Consider the following 18,894-nt stretch of genomic DNA (forward strand, 5'->3'; position numbering starts at 1 on the left):
TGAGATTCACATTTCCTGGAAAACCTTATCCTCTGCAGTGAAGTCCCCAGTCAAAGGATCAGGATTAACACTTTACATAGATGAGCGCTAAATTGATTACCCTTTACCTCTTTCCCTTTACTCTTGGGTAATCAAGAAGCTAATGTCTCTTCCTCTACCCTAATCTGGAATCCAATTACTTTTCTGTCAGAACCTGTCTTGGTCAGGAGTCTTTGAATGACCAATGTCAGACACCTACTTCAAACTGGCTTAAGCCAAAAATGAGATTTATTTGCTCAAGCAACCTAAAAGTCAAAGGGTAAATCTGGCTTGAGCTGTGACTACATCCTGAGATTTCAAAGATTCTAGCAGGATGGGCATCTTGCCCCACCTTCCTTGGCTTTGCTCTTGTCTGTGTTAGCTTCATTCTTAGGGAGGCTCCTCCCATGCAATCCCACAAGCAAAGAGAGCACCTCTTTACTGAGTTCCAGCAAAAGACCCAGGGATCACGTGGTTGGACTGACATGGGTCAGGTGTCTTTTCTTAAGCCATTCACAATAGAAGAGGGTGAAACAGACTGGGGAATCAGGACTAGGACACATACCACCTCTAGAGCCTGAGTGCAGGCTCAGCTCCACTGGAGCCATACGTATTGAAAATGCAATGGTTTCCCAATAAGAAATTAGCATAGTTTTTTTCTGGAAGAAGGGGGAATGTATGTTTGTCGGGGAAAAAAAACCCACATATGTTCTCTTTCTAAACTCTCTCTCTCTCTCACACCCACTTATTCACAACCACCCACTTACATTCACTCATATACACACACTCACCCACACACACTCACACACACTGCACCCCATCGTATCACACCTTCACATTCCAGTTTACCAAGTTAATGTCATTAAGGGGAAAAAAATTTCTCAAAGAATTCAGAGATTATTGTACTAGACAGTGTAAGTTTCAGGTATTGGCTTTGTCTTAGTAAAGGCAACAATGGTTTGTCAACACCTAGAGGAGTAAAGAAGAATTTCCATCTGTGCCCCTCCAGCCCAGTTGGAACCCAGCTGGCCACCACTGAATGGCAAGCTGGTGAGGCCTGTGACATGAGCTGGGCCAGGACAGAGGGAGGCCAAAATTCCCTATGGCTCTTGAGAGCATGTCGGTTTCCTTTATCCTTTCCTGGTGGCCCTGACTGACAAAGCCGATCAAAGCAAGCAGCAGACTAATCCTTTATAATCTCTCCCATCAAGGGCTTTGAGGGCTGGGCACTGAGGTGGGTGCTCTGAGATCTGACCCAACAACTCCAGCCTGTTCACACCACCATGGTCCTAAGACAACAGAGAGCCACCCATTCCTCCATGGCCCCCACATGTTTTCTAACTCTTAGCTCTTTTAAATCAAATGTCTAAAACATAAGCCCTCCCACCCTCCATCCTCACCTATACCTTCCCATCTCCCTGCTTAATTTTGGCTCCTTCACATGCTGGTCCTGGCATCAGAAAAGAGAGGTGGGTAGAAAAGTTTTATGAAACCTTTCCCGTTCAGATCCCACCTTGAAGAAAACAGAGGGGGGTGTGTGTAGAATGGGGTGAAGATGTATAAGCAAGCACTCAGAATACTGCCCCTGATATCAGCTCCAGCCAGTGAAACTGCTCTGAGTTCTGTTTTGTTTTATTTTGTTTTTAGCTGATCTCCTCTAACAAAGACCCAGGTTTTTGTTTTTGTTTTTAATATATATTTATTTATTTATTTGTTTATTTATTTATATTTTTAGAAAGAGGAGAAGGGAGGCAGAAAAAGGAGAAGAGAAATGTCAATGTGTGGTTGCCTCTCACATGCCCCCAACCAGGGATCTGGCTCGCAACTCAGGCATGTGCCCTGACTGGGAATCAAACCTGTGACCCTTTGGTTCACAGGTCAGCACTCAATCCACTGGGCCACACCAACCAGGGCACCCTGGTTGTTTTTTGTCAAACTACCACTGAAAGTTGTATTAGACAAAATTCTTCACTTTCTAACAATAGAAACTAATTATGGTTAAGTTAAGCCTTTAATAAAAATAATAATAACAACAACAGTAACAACTGTTTGTTGTTGCTTTTGCTATTAAAAATGTAACCAAGAATAAGAAAAAATGAAAACCAGAACAGATTGACTTTAGAAAGCCAGGTAACAGAATATAATGGACACCATTATCATTGGTATGAATCTACTCCAACTCCATCCATCCTTGTGGCACCTCACTTTGAATCTGAATGCCAGAAAGGGATGTCTGATTGGTCAAGCTCAGGTTCCAACCCACCACTTAGCTAAGGAAGTACAAGGTCCATGATTGATAGTCCCACTGAAACTTTGTGTAATGACAAAGAGGTTGTCAGACTAAGGTGCTGTTATCAGAAAGGAAAGGATGGTTGGTAGGCAAAAAACACACGTGTCCTCTATGTAGGGTGACATATTTTGTGGTTGAACTTTTTTTTTATCTAAGAAAAGTAGCAATCAGATCGCACCTTGCTGTTTTTCTGAAATGAAGCTATATACAAAGGAGGACCTCCCAAAAATGGGATTTATTTATTAACAATTGTGAATTTATTCTTATATGTTTAAACTTCAGTCACCTTTCAAGTATCTCTATTTGATGCAGTACTCCTATTGAGACTTTTTTTTTTTGACTACTCAAAACAGTTTTGAACTCATCAATTTTGATGCCTTTTAGTGCTTCTGCCATTTTTTGTTTCACTACTTCCACATTGGCAAAGCATTTCCCTTTGAGGACTTTCATCATCTGGGAAAATAAACAAAAAAAAAAATGTTGCTTGGGGCAAGATCTGGTAAATACGGAGGGTGGGGTACAGGAGTCATACTGTTTTTGGTCAAAAACTGTTGTACACTCAGCATGGTGTAGACAGGGGCACTTGTAAACCACCCAACGTGAAATGGGCAAACACGTTGAAAGAGCCTTCAAAAAAAACTCACTGAAGCTGAATGCAGCCTCTCACAACAACACCTATTGGTACACTGATACAGATAGCTTCCTAGAACACTCACCCAGTGAGGGAAGCCTGTACTACAGGGGGCCTGTCCTTCAGAAGATAATTCCATTTTTGGAGGTCCCTCCATGTATTTTCCAATATGAAAAACTAATATACATTTTCAGTGGCCTTAAAACAGACCTATCCCTAGGCATTTATTTGTTCTTGTGGGGAAAGTCAGGCAAGGAAGGAAGAGGCAGAGGTTAGAGTGATTAGGAGGATGAGTTTAGTGTTCAAAAGATGTGGGGTTGAAGTCTAATTGGGCAGCACAGTGACTTATGGACCCCAGCGAGGCCGAGCCTCAGTTTTTTCATCTGTAATAGGACCTCTCGCATAATTGTTGTCAGATTAAAGTGTGTACGAACACACACACACACACACACCCTGATCCTAAATTTAGTATCACTCTTTAGTTTCTGGGCCTGGGCTTAGGGCAACAAAGGTACAAGGTCAAGGCATGGGAAAGGGAAGCTGCTTACCTCCTGACCTACCACTACCTATCACAAGTCATGGCCCCAGATATGCATCTGAATTTGCCCCAGAATCTCTTAATTTTTGGTGAAGGAGATCTTTAACATCCAAAGGTGCATTTTATTTTAGAAATTAACATTCATCTTGGCTCCATCAAGGTAAATTTTGCATTTTTCCAAATAGAAAGAGGTGTTTTAAGCGATTATGAAAATAAATTATGGCAATTATAAAACCAGACAGTGTAGGAAAAATAGAAATGAAATGGTTAGAAAAATACCCATAATTCTATTATCCTAAACAACCACTATTAAATTGGGATATATATCTTTTCAGATAGCTATCTGATTTCCATAATAAGATGGAAAATTACTATGAAATATTAATAATCCACTTGTTTTATTACCACAGTGATTTTTAGTCTCCTCCCTACCTCTGCAAAAATCACACAAATGACACCCTCATCAGTAAATGTTTTATTACCTATGATGCTCTCAATTCAGAGTCATGCTCCGATCCTCCATCCCCACCTTACCCCTACCATTGCAAGTTTCCAGGTTAACAATAGCTCATGGACATCTTTTGATGCTATTGAAAAATAATTGCCTATTTTATGGCTGCATGGCAATCTATTAAAAATAATACCTAATTTCTGTTACAATTTTGTAGCAGGCACCATGCTTACCAGTTGAAACACATTATCTTGTTGAATTCTTTCCCAAATCCTACAAGGCAGAATAGTTATGATTCCCTTTCAAGAGCTGAGGAAACTGAAGCCCAAAAAGATTAAGCAGCTTGCTCATGTTTCAAAGCTAGCAACTTGTAGAGTCAGGATTTGAACTCTAGTCTTCTGACACTAGAGTCTGCTCCTCCTGTTATGCAGCCATTCACTAGTAGCAACCAGGTTTTTTGTTTTTAATCTTATTTACGCTAACATCTAGGTCTTTTTGATATTTATTTTTGGAATGATATGCTTTTGTTGAGAAGGAAATTATCTGTCTTGGTTTCTCAGCCTGTCAGCAAGGAAGTGGCACTGGGCTGGCTCTACCATGCACCACACCATGTGCAGTCATTAAGTACTGATGTGCTTGTGTGTTTCTAAATAACCTTGAGCTTGCTTGGCTCTGGCAAGGGAGGCAGGGACTGATGGATGAGGTCGAGTGACTGAGTTGACTGCCCTTCACCATTCTATATTTATTTGTTCATCTTCTCCCTCCCATCATGACCTATCTGGAAGCTGGCAGAGGATTTATGGATGCGCCACATAGAACTGTGCCTCACAGTTGAAGTCTCTCACAAAAGCCAAAACAAAACAGAAAACAAAAATGCCAGATAGAGCTCCCAGCACAAATGCGTGGAAAGGGTGGTTTCAGAGACACACAAGCATGCCAGTGTTCGGTGGCTGTATTCACAACAGGGCAAGGCTGACCCAGGTCACACTTTCCTCTGACACACTGAGAAGCCAAGATAGATGATGTGCCTAGAAAATTAGTTTTCTGCCACCACCTCTCGTCCCCTCAGCTGTCTCGCCTCCTTTCAGTATTTCATCTTTGCTGTCACCTCAATCTTCAGCCTCCTTCCCCACACACTTGATATTCCACTCATCTCCCCTCCTTCCCAGGCCTGGCAATCATATCTTACCTCTGGACATAAGGAGCCCTCTACTTTTCAAACTACTTTCAGTTTTATCCTCATTAAAGAAGGCTGGCTGCATTAACCACATGTGACAGTGAAGGAGAGTGGGGTTGATAGAGGTTAAGTGACAAATATTTATTGAGTCACCACTAGAAACAAAGGAAGGGACTGTGTACAGATGATATGTGCAGGGTCCAGGAGTCACCAGCAACTTATGGACACCGGCTGGGATCAATGTGCCAACACGTTCATTCCATACCACTTGTTACCAGGTCCCATTAAATATCTAGCCTCAGTCAGTTGTTTGGAGAGACCCATATATTGGGTTTGCCCCCATCTAGATATAGTCTCAGCAAGGCCTCTGCTTGGGGAAGTCAGTTTTGTTCTTATTCATTCACTCATTCAACACAGCACCAACTGTGTGCTAGACATTGCCTTGGGCACTCAAAAAAATAATGGGAAAAAATAGTTACAACTTCTGCCTCCCCAAGAATCAGATATTAACTAAGGAGTCACAAAGACTGATGATAAATGGCAGCTACAGAAGGGCTTTGGGAGAAAGGAATATGGTGCTGAGGGTTTATAACTGGCCCAGTTTTATGGGACACTGCTATCAACAGAGGGGGATGAGAGTATGACTTCATTGTTAATTGTTTCCAAGTCACCTCTAATGTTCATTAGAGCTGAAAATAAAGAATTAACCCTAACCCCTTTGTGTTCCCACCTCCATCTTCAGTCACCTATGGTTCTACAAGAGCCCCCTAGTTGGGCTTCCTGCCAATTCTCTTCCCCTCTTTCAGATCTGTTTTCTACATTAAAGACAGAGAATGTGAACTTGATTATATTATGTCCTAACTTAAAATCTTCAGTGCTCTCCCAGGACCCTTCAGATGAAGATGAGCATATTCAATGTGATCTCCCAAGCCCTTGGCCACATAGCCCCTTCCTGCCGACCTTACATCAGTCATTTCCCACCCCTCACTGCCACAGCAACCCTGGCTTCTCCCTATGTCCTCAGATACTCAAGGTCTTTACACATATTGTTCCCTGTCTCTGAAATATTCTCTCACTGTCTCTTCACCTAACCATCTTTCACATATCATTTCCAAGGAGTTTTCCTCCAGGAAGGCTTTCCTGAGTACACATTAGAACAGATTCCTGGTTTTAGGCACCCTGGACCCCTGGACTTTCCCTGATGGTACTTGTCCCAACTTGTAATAATATTTGGATGGGTTTCTTAAGATGATGTCATGGAGGCTTGTAGGCTGGATCTGCATCTATTTTGCTCACCATTGCATCCCTGGCACCTGGTACAGTGCCTTTCACCTTCTGAGTACCCAAAGAAATAAGAATGGGTTTATAAAGAAGAGTTTAAATGTTACAGCTGGAAGAAAAAAACCCAAAACATTATATATCAGCTCCCTCAGTGTGTTACTGAGAAAAGGGGGGCTTGTTAACATGGCACCTTGGTTTAAGACCCCACAATTAGTGTTGAGAAAAACAGGTATTTACTTACAATATACCAACCTGGGGGCTGGAGGCCTGGGAGCACTTCTCCTCAGAGCCCTCTTCCCCCATGAGACCCAGCACTTCCCTTGCTCCCCAAAAAGCTATAAACCAATACCAAGCCCAATAGTTCTGCATTCCTTATCTGCCAGCTCTCTACTTAAGGATCTTGGGTACATTGTCTCCATATAATAGTCCATGAAAGCATATGCCATGCTACACTGGATCGTGGTGAAGTTCAGGATAGGCACATGCCCTAAGAGAGTGCCCTCTCCATATGTCCCAAGTTCCAAGAGTCCAGATAAAGTGCGGTCTGCAAGGCGGAATCCTTAGTGGCTTCAGAGTCAGCTGGAGTAGACACAATCAAAGCAGCAGTGTGTCTGCTTTCTTACTAGCCCAGGCTGCATGACTGAATCCTGACTACAAACTGCATAGCTGCTTGCTGCTTCCCACATGGCTGCTACATTATCCTCCTCCTCACATGGCTGCTACAACATGCTCCTTCATCATGGCACCTTCCTCATACTCCTTCCTCATGGTGGACAGGGGTTCTTCTTCATCCTTTCCAACAGCATGACCCTTCTTTCACATCAGTCTTCATGGCAGATGACAGAGCCCTTCTTCATGCTTTTAAATAGCATGCCCCTTCCTTATGGCTGGCTTCTTTTTTCTGGCTCTCCCCTTCAGGAAGAGCTTGGCTATCTCCTTGTAATTGATATGCAAAGTATCTTATATAGTATCATCTGCCCTTTTACCTGCCCTAGCTACCTGCCTGCCATAGTTATGCAAAGTACCTTTAGAGCTGTATTATCTTCTTCCCCCATCCCCTGAACCATGGGTTGTGGGGAATTTGGGGATGCCACACACACCCCCTGCCCTGTTACAAGTGTACAGATTAGAAACTGGAAATTCAAAGAGGGGAGGTGACTTCAAGAACTGGCCTGAGACCATGGTTCCTGCCTCTCCACAAAATTCCTCTATTTACCTCCAAATGTTTAAGTTCTTTGAGGTCTAGATCTAAAACTGAGACACAATCTGTTAGACGAAGAAACCATCTGTATTAAGCATTATAGAGTTTCAGGTGAATTATTTAGCTCATTAATACTCATAAGACTGGAGGATTCATTTGAAAGATTTTTTCTAAAATTGATTTTTAACTGAACTCTAAGGCCTCAACTGAGTACCAGTTCTCAGGCCAGGCAGGCAGGCCATGACCCATAGCCTATGAAGCTAACCCTCAACCCTTCTTTTTTGTAAATGAGTTTATTAAGTCACAATATTTGGAGGCCACCTTTCTACTAGCTCTCTCCACCAAGAAAGTCTTTGTGATGAAGCAGGTGGTGATGAAACACACCCCAAGCAACAGAGTCTCATGGCCAATATGAGCATTTCCTGAAATCTGACAGAGGAGTGAACTTTTGTTCTGTTTCTGGAAGGATATTTATTTATGCACCTTCTGAAGTATGACCAAGACACATCTCAAAGTTGTCAGATATTTACTCTGTGAACATGAAGCAGCAGATTCATCACCTTGTATTACACCCCAGAACCATATAGCTGTGTAGGCTTCCACATGGTGGGCACTGGAGTGAAAGAAACCATTCTTAATGGCTTGGCCCCAGAGCACAGACACCACCAACAGAACAACCAGGATTTTCCACCAGGTGGAAAAAGTTCTCCGCCCAGCAGGTAAGACCCTAAGGTAAGGAAGAAACCAGAGTGTAATCAAAAGACCATACATTTATAGTCAGCCAGTCTGAGTTAATAAGAGCAAGTGCCTTCCCCTCCCTGGAGTCCTAGTTTTCTGTCTACAAAATGGACTGAATATAATGCCTACTTTCTATGTTCACTTACTCTCAAAGTTGCCAGCTCTGTTCTGGGGACAGATGGCATTGTGAGAAACAAAGACACAGTCCTTGCCCATGTAGAGCTGACATTTTGAAAGGGAGACAGACATTAAATACTTATTTCCTTAATACTTGTTCAATTTCAATTATGATGAGTGTCATTAAGAAGATAGAATGAGATATAAATAGTGGTTAACATTTAAGTGCTAAGTGTCAGACATCAGGCCAGATGTATTATGTATAATAATAATAACCACCATAACCCATAAGGCATTAATATGGGCTACTTTTTAAAGTGCTTTTCATATATTAATTCATATTATCCTCATTTTAAAATACTTGTTATGTAGAGACTACTAATATCTTCAGTTTATAGGTCAGAAAACTGAGGTATAAAGAGATTGACTTGCCAGAAGAAGCACAGCCCCTAAGTGACAGGGAAAGAACCCAGGTATTCTGGGCCCAAGGTCTATATACTCTATGCTGTCTCTCTGGATATTACTTCTCATTAACCCTTGCAACAACCTGATTAGTACTATTGTTATTCTCATTTTCCAGATTTGGATGCAAAAACCAAATTTGTGGGTGACTTCTCTGAGTCAGTACAGCAGGAGGAAGTTGGGCAGAATGTGACTACACTGGTGCCTCCTGCCATGCCTGAGAACTGATATCTGCAGGACTGACTTTCTAATGTCTTTTCTGGCTTTGTCCTTGCTTAGGTGTTCCTGAAGAGTGACCGCGTGGCCCGCATGGTGCAGAGTGGGGGCTGCTCTGCCAATGACTCGCGGGAGGTCTTCAAGAAGCACATTGAGAAGCGGGTGCGCAGCCTGCCTGAGATCGATGGCCTCAGCAAGGAGACAGTGCTGAGCTCATGGATGGCCAAGTTTGATGCCATCTACCGTGGGGAAGAAGACCCCAGGAAGCAGCAGGCCCGGATGACAGCCAGCGCAGCATCTGAGCTGATTCTGAGCAAAGAGCAACTCTACGAGATGTTCCAGAACATTCTTGGGATCAAGAAGTTTGAACATCAGCTCCTGTACAACGCCTGTCAGGTAAGTTGTCTACCACTCGGGCCCAGAGTGAGCAGGGCCACATTATTACTTTTGTGTGCCCTAGACACTGTGGCCTTCTTAGGCCATTTCTTGATTAAAGAAAAAACACATTAAAAATTATGTTTTATAGCTGCATTGGAAAAAGTTGAATATAATTCAGGCTAAAACAATCTAGATTGTTTTTCTTCTGATTTTAAAAACGTTAGAAGATTTTTGTGAGCCCCTTAAATAGGCCTTAGGTACTGTGCTTATTGTGTCTAAGACAAATTGGCCCTATGAGAAAGGCCTAGCTCCCATGTGTCAAAAATCCAAAAAGATCAGAATAGTGATTTTTTAAAAAGGCTTTTTTGCCTTTAAAATAGATGGTGTTTGCCACTTGAGGGGCTTGTACTTCCTCAGGTAGGGAGACAACAGGACTTAGCACCTGCTCATCAAGAGTAATTATTTAAAATCAAAAGTTTCCAGAAGGCCTAAGTATACTATATCAGTATACCGGTCACATCATGAATTTCTGAGTGAATCTGAAATGGCTAGCTGAGGCTCTGCTTGGGCTCAGCCCAAAATAGGCTTCTATTGTCTCTGGATTGGAGGATGGTGGAGTGAGGTACCCTAGATCTTCATTTCCTGTGAACCATTTTGTTATATTTATTCATTCGCGCAACAAATATTTATTGAGTGTCTACTTTGCAATCTCTTCAAATTTTAGTAATTGTCACTTGGGAGCATTTGTTAAGTGCACATTTCCAAGCCTGAACCCTAGAAATGCTGATTCTACATTCTCAGGACAGGGCCCAGAAATTTGCATTTTAAACAAGAGCCTCCCTCCCTGGTTATTTTACTGCCCTTATTCTCCTAAGAACCATTAGAGAAATTCAGCCATACCCTAATTCCCCTGTGCTAACTCTGCCCCTAATGTAGTTTAAATGAAGATACTATAGTATATTGGTTAAGATTTGTGCCTTGCTCAGAATCAGACAAATCTAGGTAAATCTTAATATGACCCCTCACTGGCTTTGTGGTCTTAGAGAGATAGTTAATCTTCCACACATGAGCTTGGGATGAAACGATTATAAGGATTCAATGTGTATAAAGTCCAGAGCAACATTGGGCACTTTATAAATGATAACTGTTAAAATATAGTCTACTGTAAGAGGCAAAAAGTTAACAGTATCAGAACAGTGCCACGAATGCTTAATATAAGAACTACAGGATTTTAGGGCTTACTTCTTTTTACTTCCTTGGCTACCCTCTAGTTCAAGGCACCAACATCTCTTACCTGGATGACCATAGTGTCTACCCAACGGGTAATACCACCTCCTCTCTTGCCCATGGTAAGGCACCCACCAGACACAGCTGGATGATATTCTTAAAATGTAAATTGGATCATGTCAGTCCTGTGCCCAAAACTTCCCAGTTGCATCCTATCACCCTTAGAAGACATCCCACTCCTCACTAAGGCGTGAGACAGTACATGAACCAGCCCTGCTCCCACCACTCTCCCTGCATGCTTACTCTGGCCTTCTTTCCATTTCCCCAGCACATCAAATTCATTTTGGGCCTTTGCATTTGCTCTTCCCTCAGTTCACAATGCTTTTTGCCAAGACCTTTGCATGATTGGCACAGTTTAAGTGCCAGCTTCTCCAAAAGGCCTTCCAAGGCCACCCCATCTAAAGTTTGTCCTTGCCTCATGCCTCACCAAGTCATTCCATGCCATACCCTTGTTCTATTTCTATTCACCACCTTTACCACTATTTTCCATTTCTGGGTCATCCATTTTTACCTGTTTATTATCTGTCTCCCTCTTCCTGATTATTCTTCACCAGAATGTTAGCCTCATTCATCTTTGCCTTATTTGCTAATATTTCCAGTACATGAAACAATTCTTGCACATAGTGAGTGATTAGTAATTGCTTATTGAATTAATAAATGGATGGTAGTAGATTATTTTAACTGGTAAATAGGATCTTGTTGTCAACCCTCATGGCCTACCCAGAGCTTTCTGTATATTTCAGTAAGTAGGAATCGACTTAGCATTTCATAATATAATATATGCATTACATTTAAAGATATTTCTGACATCCTACTTTCTTCTCAGCCACTTCAATCCAGAACACTTATTGCCAACCCAAAGGTAGAGGGTTCCTTTTAGGGGTCAGGAAGTATTTTGAAATTCTCCAATAAACCTCAATATAAAATTAAATTTAATTGTTCTTTTTATTTAAAATATTACTGCATCCCTTGTGGCACTTTGAGAATGGGGTAAGCAGGTGGTATTACCATCTACCACAACCACAACCCCACTAACCCCATAAGAAGATGGGTTGTCAGAGCTTCATAAAGATTGGCAATCACCCCTGTGAGTGATAAGTAAGATTCAAAATTACAGAGATAGTCAAGTGTTCCTAAACCTAATAGGCAAAAAATAATTATTCTAGGGGTTAACTTTTCATCTTATCGCAGCAATGTATTATGTGTATCTTCTCTTCTTGCTTAAACAACAGCATCATTGGAATGAATCCATTGCTATGCCATCTCTTATCTCGGTGCTTTTGAAGTTGTTGAATAGGGCTACATGGCCAGACCATAGTTTACTGGTTTCCCCTAAAAAATGAATTAATTTGACTCATATTTTCAAATCTTTTCCATGTGTTAGAAATAATACAATAGTAAAAAGTAATGTTTTCTCTCCCAAGAATAATGATTGTCCCCTTAGCTAAAAGAGAATATAAGAAACGTAAAGTCCTTCTTGGGACATGAATATGTAAGGTATGTAGTATTATATTCTGTTCTCACACTGATTATCATTACTTCAGGCCTTCACATCAATAGAAATTATGTCAAAGAGCATATGCAAGTAATTTACAAAAGAAAAAATATAAATGAATCCTAAATATATGATTAATTTTACATTCTATGTCTTTAGTAATCCGTGTTATATAAGTATATTGGCAAATAATAAAAGTATTTTAAGAGAAAGAACATTGGTAGTAATAATACATTATGAATGTTATAGAAGTGAGTGTTCTCATAAGTCACTGTTGGAATAATTTATTATTGTAAACTTTCTGTAGGGTAATCTGTTAATATTCAGCAAAACACCCTTATAAAGAGCAAACTTGTTGACCTAGTAGCTCTACCTCTAGGAATTTGTTATAAGTAAATGCTCAGAGCTATGTACAAGAGTGTTAAGTCCAAAGATGTCATTGCAGCATTTTATACGACAGTGAAAAAGTGGAAGCAACTTTAATTCCCAACAGTAGGATATTGACTAGATTTTGATTTAACCATATAAAAGAACACTCCTCAGCCAATAAAATAGTTGTTGAAGAAGAAAGCTTATCACATGGGATAATGTTCACTCGCTATTGTTAACTGGAAAATCAGGCTATGAAACAGAGTATGAAGGCATGATTTTATTTTTATGGTAAAAGTACTGAATGGGTGAAAAACAAAATCTTAACTGCTTATCTTTAGGGATCATATTATGGTTGATTTTTATTGTTTTCATTTATGCTGTTCTATATTTTCAATTTTTTGCCTCAACTATATATGTATTTTGTAAATGGAAGCAAATAGCAAAAATCTCAGCCAACAAACTATCAAAATTATGGGATAAGAAGAAAATTTTCTTCTGCATTGTTTTCTAGGCTTCAGTCATTAATAGACCATCTTCATGATTTTGCCATTTCTGAGTAGTACCTGTAGATTACTTATTTAATATTTCTAATTAAGCCAACTCCTAACTTGCTTTTTAAACCTATTTTTATCTTTAGAAGCAATGCATGTAAAATCACAGCTTTGAAGTATTAGTCGTTTTTTTTGTTTTTTGTTTTTAATGCATTAAAGTGAAGCAACCAGTAAAATGGAAGCTCTTCACCGGTCTGCCCTTGTATGTAATCCACACCACCAGTGATGTGGCAGGCAGGACTGGGTGACCAGTGCCCTCAGACGCCACCCCTGAAAACAGCCCCAAACTGACCAGAAAAGCTTCACATAAGTCTTTACTTCTCATGCCCTGCAATAAGCTTCCAGAAATTATAGATTTGTACACTTGCTTTCTCATAGACTACATTGAGCTTTGCAGAACTTTATCAACACAGAGGAGTAAAGCTATGTGCACATAGAAGGGAAAATCACACGGCTTTCATTCTTACCTTGCTTAATTTTTTTTTTTTTTTTTTTTTTTTTTTTTTTTTTTTTTTTGTATTTTCTGAACCTTTTTATGAGACAAAGCAATTCCTGGGTACTTCCAAAACCTGAAATGTACACGTGTTCTTATGTATATTACATTCTAGGGGAAGTAGCCATCTAATTCCTTTTGTTTTTTAAATTGTTTTTCTATTACAGTTGTCCTACTTTTTCCCCCATTGCTCCCTCCAAGCCCACCCCTTCTCCCACAGTCAACCCCCACCCTGTTGTCCATGTCCATGGGTCATTTATACTAGTTCCTTGACTAGACTCTTCCCTTACTTATCCCCCCTTCTCTCCCTCCCCGCTTCCCCCTGGTACCTGTTAGTCTGCTCCTTGTTTACATGCCTCTGGTTCAATTTTTCTCATTTGTTTGTGTTGTTCATTATTTTCCTGTATTAGGTGATATCATATGGTATTTGTTTTTTCTTGCCTGTCTTATTTCGCTAGGCATAATTATCTCTAGTTCCATTCATGTTGTCACAAATGGTTAGGAGTTCCTTCTTTCTTTATGCTGCATAGTATTTCATTGTGTAAATGTACCACAGTTTTTTGATCCATTCATCTACAGATGGGCACTTAGGCTGTTTCCAGCACTTAGCTATTGTTAATAGCACTACTGTGAACACAGGGGTGCATAGGTTTTTTTAAATTGGTGTTTCAAGATTCTTCAAGTATAATCCTAGCAATGGAATTGCTAGGTCAAAAGGCAGCTCCATTTTTAGTTTTTTGAGGTAATTCCATACTGTTTTCCACCGTGGCTGCACCAGTTTGCATTCCCACCAGCAGTGCACCAGGGATCCCTTTTCTCCACATCCTCGCCAGCACTTGTTGTTTGTTGATTTGTTGATGATGGCCATTCTGACTGGTGTGAAGTGATATCTCATTGTGGTTTTTATTTGCCTCTCTCTGATGGCTAGTAATTTTGAGTATTCTCTCATATGCCTATGGACCCTCTGTATGCCCTCTTTGGAGAAGTGTTTGTTCAGGTCCTTTGCCCATTTTTAAATTGGGTTGTCTGTCTTCTTGGTGTTGAGTCATATAAGTTCTTTATATATTTTGAAGATCAATTCCTTGTCTGAGGTATCATTGGAAAATATGTTTTCCCATATGGTTGGTTCCCTTTTCATTGTGCTGATGTTTTCTTTTGCTGAACAGAAACTCTTTAGTTTGATGTAGTCCCATTTGTTTATTCTTTCCTTTATTTCCCTTGCCTTAGGAGATATATCAGCGAAAATATTGCTATGTGGGATACCTGAAATTTTCCTACCTATGTTTTCCTCTGTGACTTTTATGGTGTCACGGCTTACATTTAAGTCTTTGATCCATCTTCAGTTTTTTCTGGTGTAGGGTATAAGTTGATGGTCTAGTTTTATTTTTTTTCACATCTTCGTCCAGTTCTCTCAACACCATTTGTTGAAGAGGCTCTTCTCATTCCATTTTATGTTCCTTCCTCCTTTGTCAAATATTATTTGATCATAGAGACCTGGGTTTATTTCTGGGCTCTCTGTTCTTTTCCATTGATCTATATGTCTGTTCTTATGCCAGTACCAGACTCTTTTGATTATAGTGGCTTTGTAGTAAAGTTTGACATCAGGTATTCTGACTTCTCCTACCGTGTTCTTCTGTCTCAAGATTGCAGTGGCTATTCAGGGGCTTTTTTGGTTCCATATAAATTTTTGAAGTATTTGTTCTAAGTCTGTGAAATATGCCGTTGGTATTTTAATAGGGATTGCGTTGAATCTATAAATTGCTTTGGGTAGTATGGACATTTTAATGTTGATTCTTCCCATCCATGAACATGGTATATGCTTCCATTTATTTGTATCTTTTTAAATTTCTTTCTTCAGTGTTATGTAGTTTTCTGAGTATAGGTCTTTTACCTCCTTGGTTAAGTTTATTCCTAGGTATTTTATTTTATTTTTTGTTGCTATAATAAATGGGGTTTTTTTTGAGTTCCTATCTCTGTTATTTTATTATTGGTATAAAGAAATGCCTTCAATTTCTGAATATTGTACCCTGCTATTTTGCCAAATTTACTTATTAGGTCAAGTAATTTTTTTTGTGGAGTCTATAGGTTTTCTATGTACAGTATCATATCATCTGCAAATAAGGACAGTTTTACTTCCTTTTTTCCAATTTAGATGCCTTTTATTTATTTATTTTTCTTGTCTGATTGCTGTGGTTAGAACTTCCAGGATGATGTTTAATAGCAGTGGAAACAGTAGATATTCTTGTCTTGTTCCTGATCTTAGGGAGAATGCTTTCAGTTTTTGCCCGTTGAATATGATGTTGGCTTCAGGTTTCTCATATATGGCCCTTACTTTGTTGAGTTATGCTCCCTCTTTTCCCATTTTGCTGAGTGTTTTCATCATAAATGGGTGTTGTACTTTATCAAATGCTTTTTCTGCATCTATTGATAGGATCATGTGATTTTTGTCTTTCATTTTGTTTAGGTGGTGTATTATGTTTATGATTTGCGACTATTAAACCACCCTTGCATCCCTGGGATGAATCCCACTTGATCATGGTGTATAATCTTTTTAATGTGTTGCTGGATCCAGTTTGTCAGTATTTTGTTGAGGATTTTAGAATCTATGTTCATCAGCAATATTGTCCTGTAGTTTTCTTTCTTTGTTGTATCTTGACCTGGTTTTAGAATTAGGGTGATACTGGCTTCATAGAAACGGTTTGGGAGTCTTCCCTCTTCTTAGAATTTTTGGAATAGTTTGAGAAGGATAGGCATTAGTTCTTCCTTAAATGTTTTGTAAAATTTGCCTGTGAAGCCATTCCGTTAGGGCTTTTGTGTGCTGGTAGTTTTTTGATTACTGCTTCAATATCACTAGGTGTTATCAGTCTATTCAGGCTTTCTGCTTCTTTGATTCAGTTTTGGAAAATTATGTTTCCAGAAATTTGTCCATTTCATCTAGATTGTCAAATTTTTTGTTATATGGGTGTTCATAGTAATTTCCTACAATCTTTGTATTTCTGTGTATCAGTTGTGATTTCTCCTCTTTCATTCTGATTTTGTTTATTTGGGTTCTCTCTCTTTTTTCTTCATGAGTCTTCTTAAAGCCTTATCAATTTTGTTTATCTTTAAAAAGAACCAGATCCTGGATTTATTGATCTTTTCAAATGTTCTTTTAGTCTTTATGTTATTTAATTCTGTTCTGATCTTGATTATTTCTTTCCTTCTCCTTGCTCTGGTCTGTGTTTGTTGGTGTTCCTCTAGTTTTTGTAGCTGTAGGGTTAGATTTTTGTATTTGAGATTCTTCTATTCTTTTCAGATATTCCTGTATTGCTGTGAACTTCGCTCTCAGGACTGCTTTTGCCATGTCCCATAGGTTTTGGGCTGTTGTATGTTCATTATCATTTGTTTCCAGAAACTTTTTGATTTCTTCCTTGATGTCATTGTAAACTCATTTATTATTTAATAGCATATTATTCATTCTTCATGAGTTTGAATGTTTGAGTTTTTTCCTTGAGGTTATTTCCAGTTTCAAGCCATTGTGATCTGAGAAGATGCTTGATATAATTTTAATTTTCTTGAATTTGTTGAGGCTTGTTTTGTGTCCTACCATGTGGTCAATTGAAAATGTTCTATGTGCACTTGAAAAGAATGTGTATTTTGCTTCTTTGGGGTGAAAATTTATATATATTTCAACTAAGTTTATTTGATCTATAGTGCTGTTCAATGCCTCAATATCCTTATAAGTTGAAGATCTGTCCATTGTTGAGAATGGGGTGTTATAGTCCTCTACTATGAGTGTGTTGCTGTTGATACCCTTCTTGTATTCTTCCAAGATTTTCCTTATATATTAGGTTGGTGCAAAAGTAATATCCTACTTTTTTTAAAGAAAGTTTTAAATAGTATTTATTAAGTTTGTGCCTCTTATAACTTTTTGATGTCACAGTGACTAATTTATACCTTATATTTTCAGATTATCGAAGTATTGTTTATAATCAAAAGAAAAACACACCCACCCACACACACTCAAAAAACAACAACAAAAATACACTGCTCCTTGCCTCTCAGACCCAGACTCCACCTGGCCCACTCCGGGCTCTGCCAGGAGGCAGAGTCTCCTTTCCAGCAACAACTCTTCTCAGGGGAAATCTAGGGGCACTAAAAAATCTTTGCACACTGCCAGCTACAATCTGGAGAGCCAAGCCAGCCAGAACTCGCATCTTGCCACTTTCTCCTCTGTGTTCCTTACCAGACAGGTCACTCTGAGATGGTCTCCTCTGCTGCCAGCAGTGCCAAGGCTCAACTCCTGCCAATATTCAGATGTTAACTGAAATTCTTTGTCCACAATTAGCTTAAACTACAAACAGGTCTCAGGAACAAGCAAGCACAATCCCCCCTCACTGCTCTGCCATCTTTCTTCTGCCATCTGATTTCTGGTGCTGCTTCTGAAGGGTCTCATGATCTCTGTAAGATTCTTGCAGTAACTGCAAATTATATCTATCAATGAGCAATTGTATCAGGTAGATACTAGTTGTCTATTGTAACATGAACTGTGTCTATCAAAACTTTTTAAAAAGTGAGAAGGAGGCTTAACAAATATCTCTATATTTGCATGTGGGATTTTTTAAAGTCTATTTGGCTTATTGGAGAATGCATGGTCCTATTTCATAGAAGAGATTGCTTATATTCAACATAATAATTAATGGAAAATAACTGGAAACTCATTACAAAATCAGTGTTGTTTTTATTTTCCTAGATTCTAGGAGGAAGCAGTCAATGATGTCACTATTTGGACATTTGAGTTAACTTCTATACCTAATTCAAAAAAGAGTAGGATAAACCTTTGAGAATGGGTAGAATTAGCTGGAAAATAAGACTAAGGCCTTCTTGCCATTTTCATAAAATCCAAAGCAAATGATGATGATGATGGTGATGATGATGATGATATATTTCTAAAGTTTTAAAAATGCAGAGCACCATCTCTCCCCTGTCCCTTTAGTGGCCTTCAAAACTGGAGTTAATTTGATGTCCAGTTGTACCAACTATCTGCTACTTCCTACCCCTCTGCTTAACTGTATGAGTTATTTTTAATTGCTTTATTCTCAAATGTGTGAACATTTTTCTCTTGAAAAACATTGCTGATGTGTGTTTTAGAAGAAAACAAGTCTACATCTTTATGCATTTTCAAATGTACATAAACTCTCCCTGATGAAGCAACACAA

At 39.4% G+C, this 18,894-nt stretch overlaps 1 protein-coding gene across 8 annotated transcripts in view; it reads left to right on the plus strand.

Annotated features, from left to right (window-relative positions):
- CADPS (calcium dependent secretion activator) overlaps positions 1–18,894 on the plus strand; it is a 527,617-nt gene that overhangs the window by 142,359 nt on the left and 366,364 nt on the right. For all 8 annotated transcript variants that reach the window (XM_090283896.1, XM_090283897.1, XM_090283900.1 and 5 more), the window contains exon 3: positions 9,184–9,516. In XM_090283896.1, coding sequence (XP_090140022.1) covers positions 9,184–9,516 — 333 coding nt within the window. The remainder of the gene's footprint in view (positions 1–9,183; positions 9,517–18,894) is intronic.

This window comes from Furipterus horrens, unplaced genomic scaffold, assembly GCF_987537825.1.
Source record: "Furipterus horrens unplaced genomic scaffold, mFurHor1.1.pri manual_scaffold_7, whole genome shotgun sequence".
NCBI lineage: Eukaryota > Metazoa > Chordata > Mammalia > Chiroptera > Furipteridae > Furipterus > Furipterus horrens.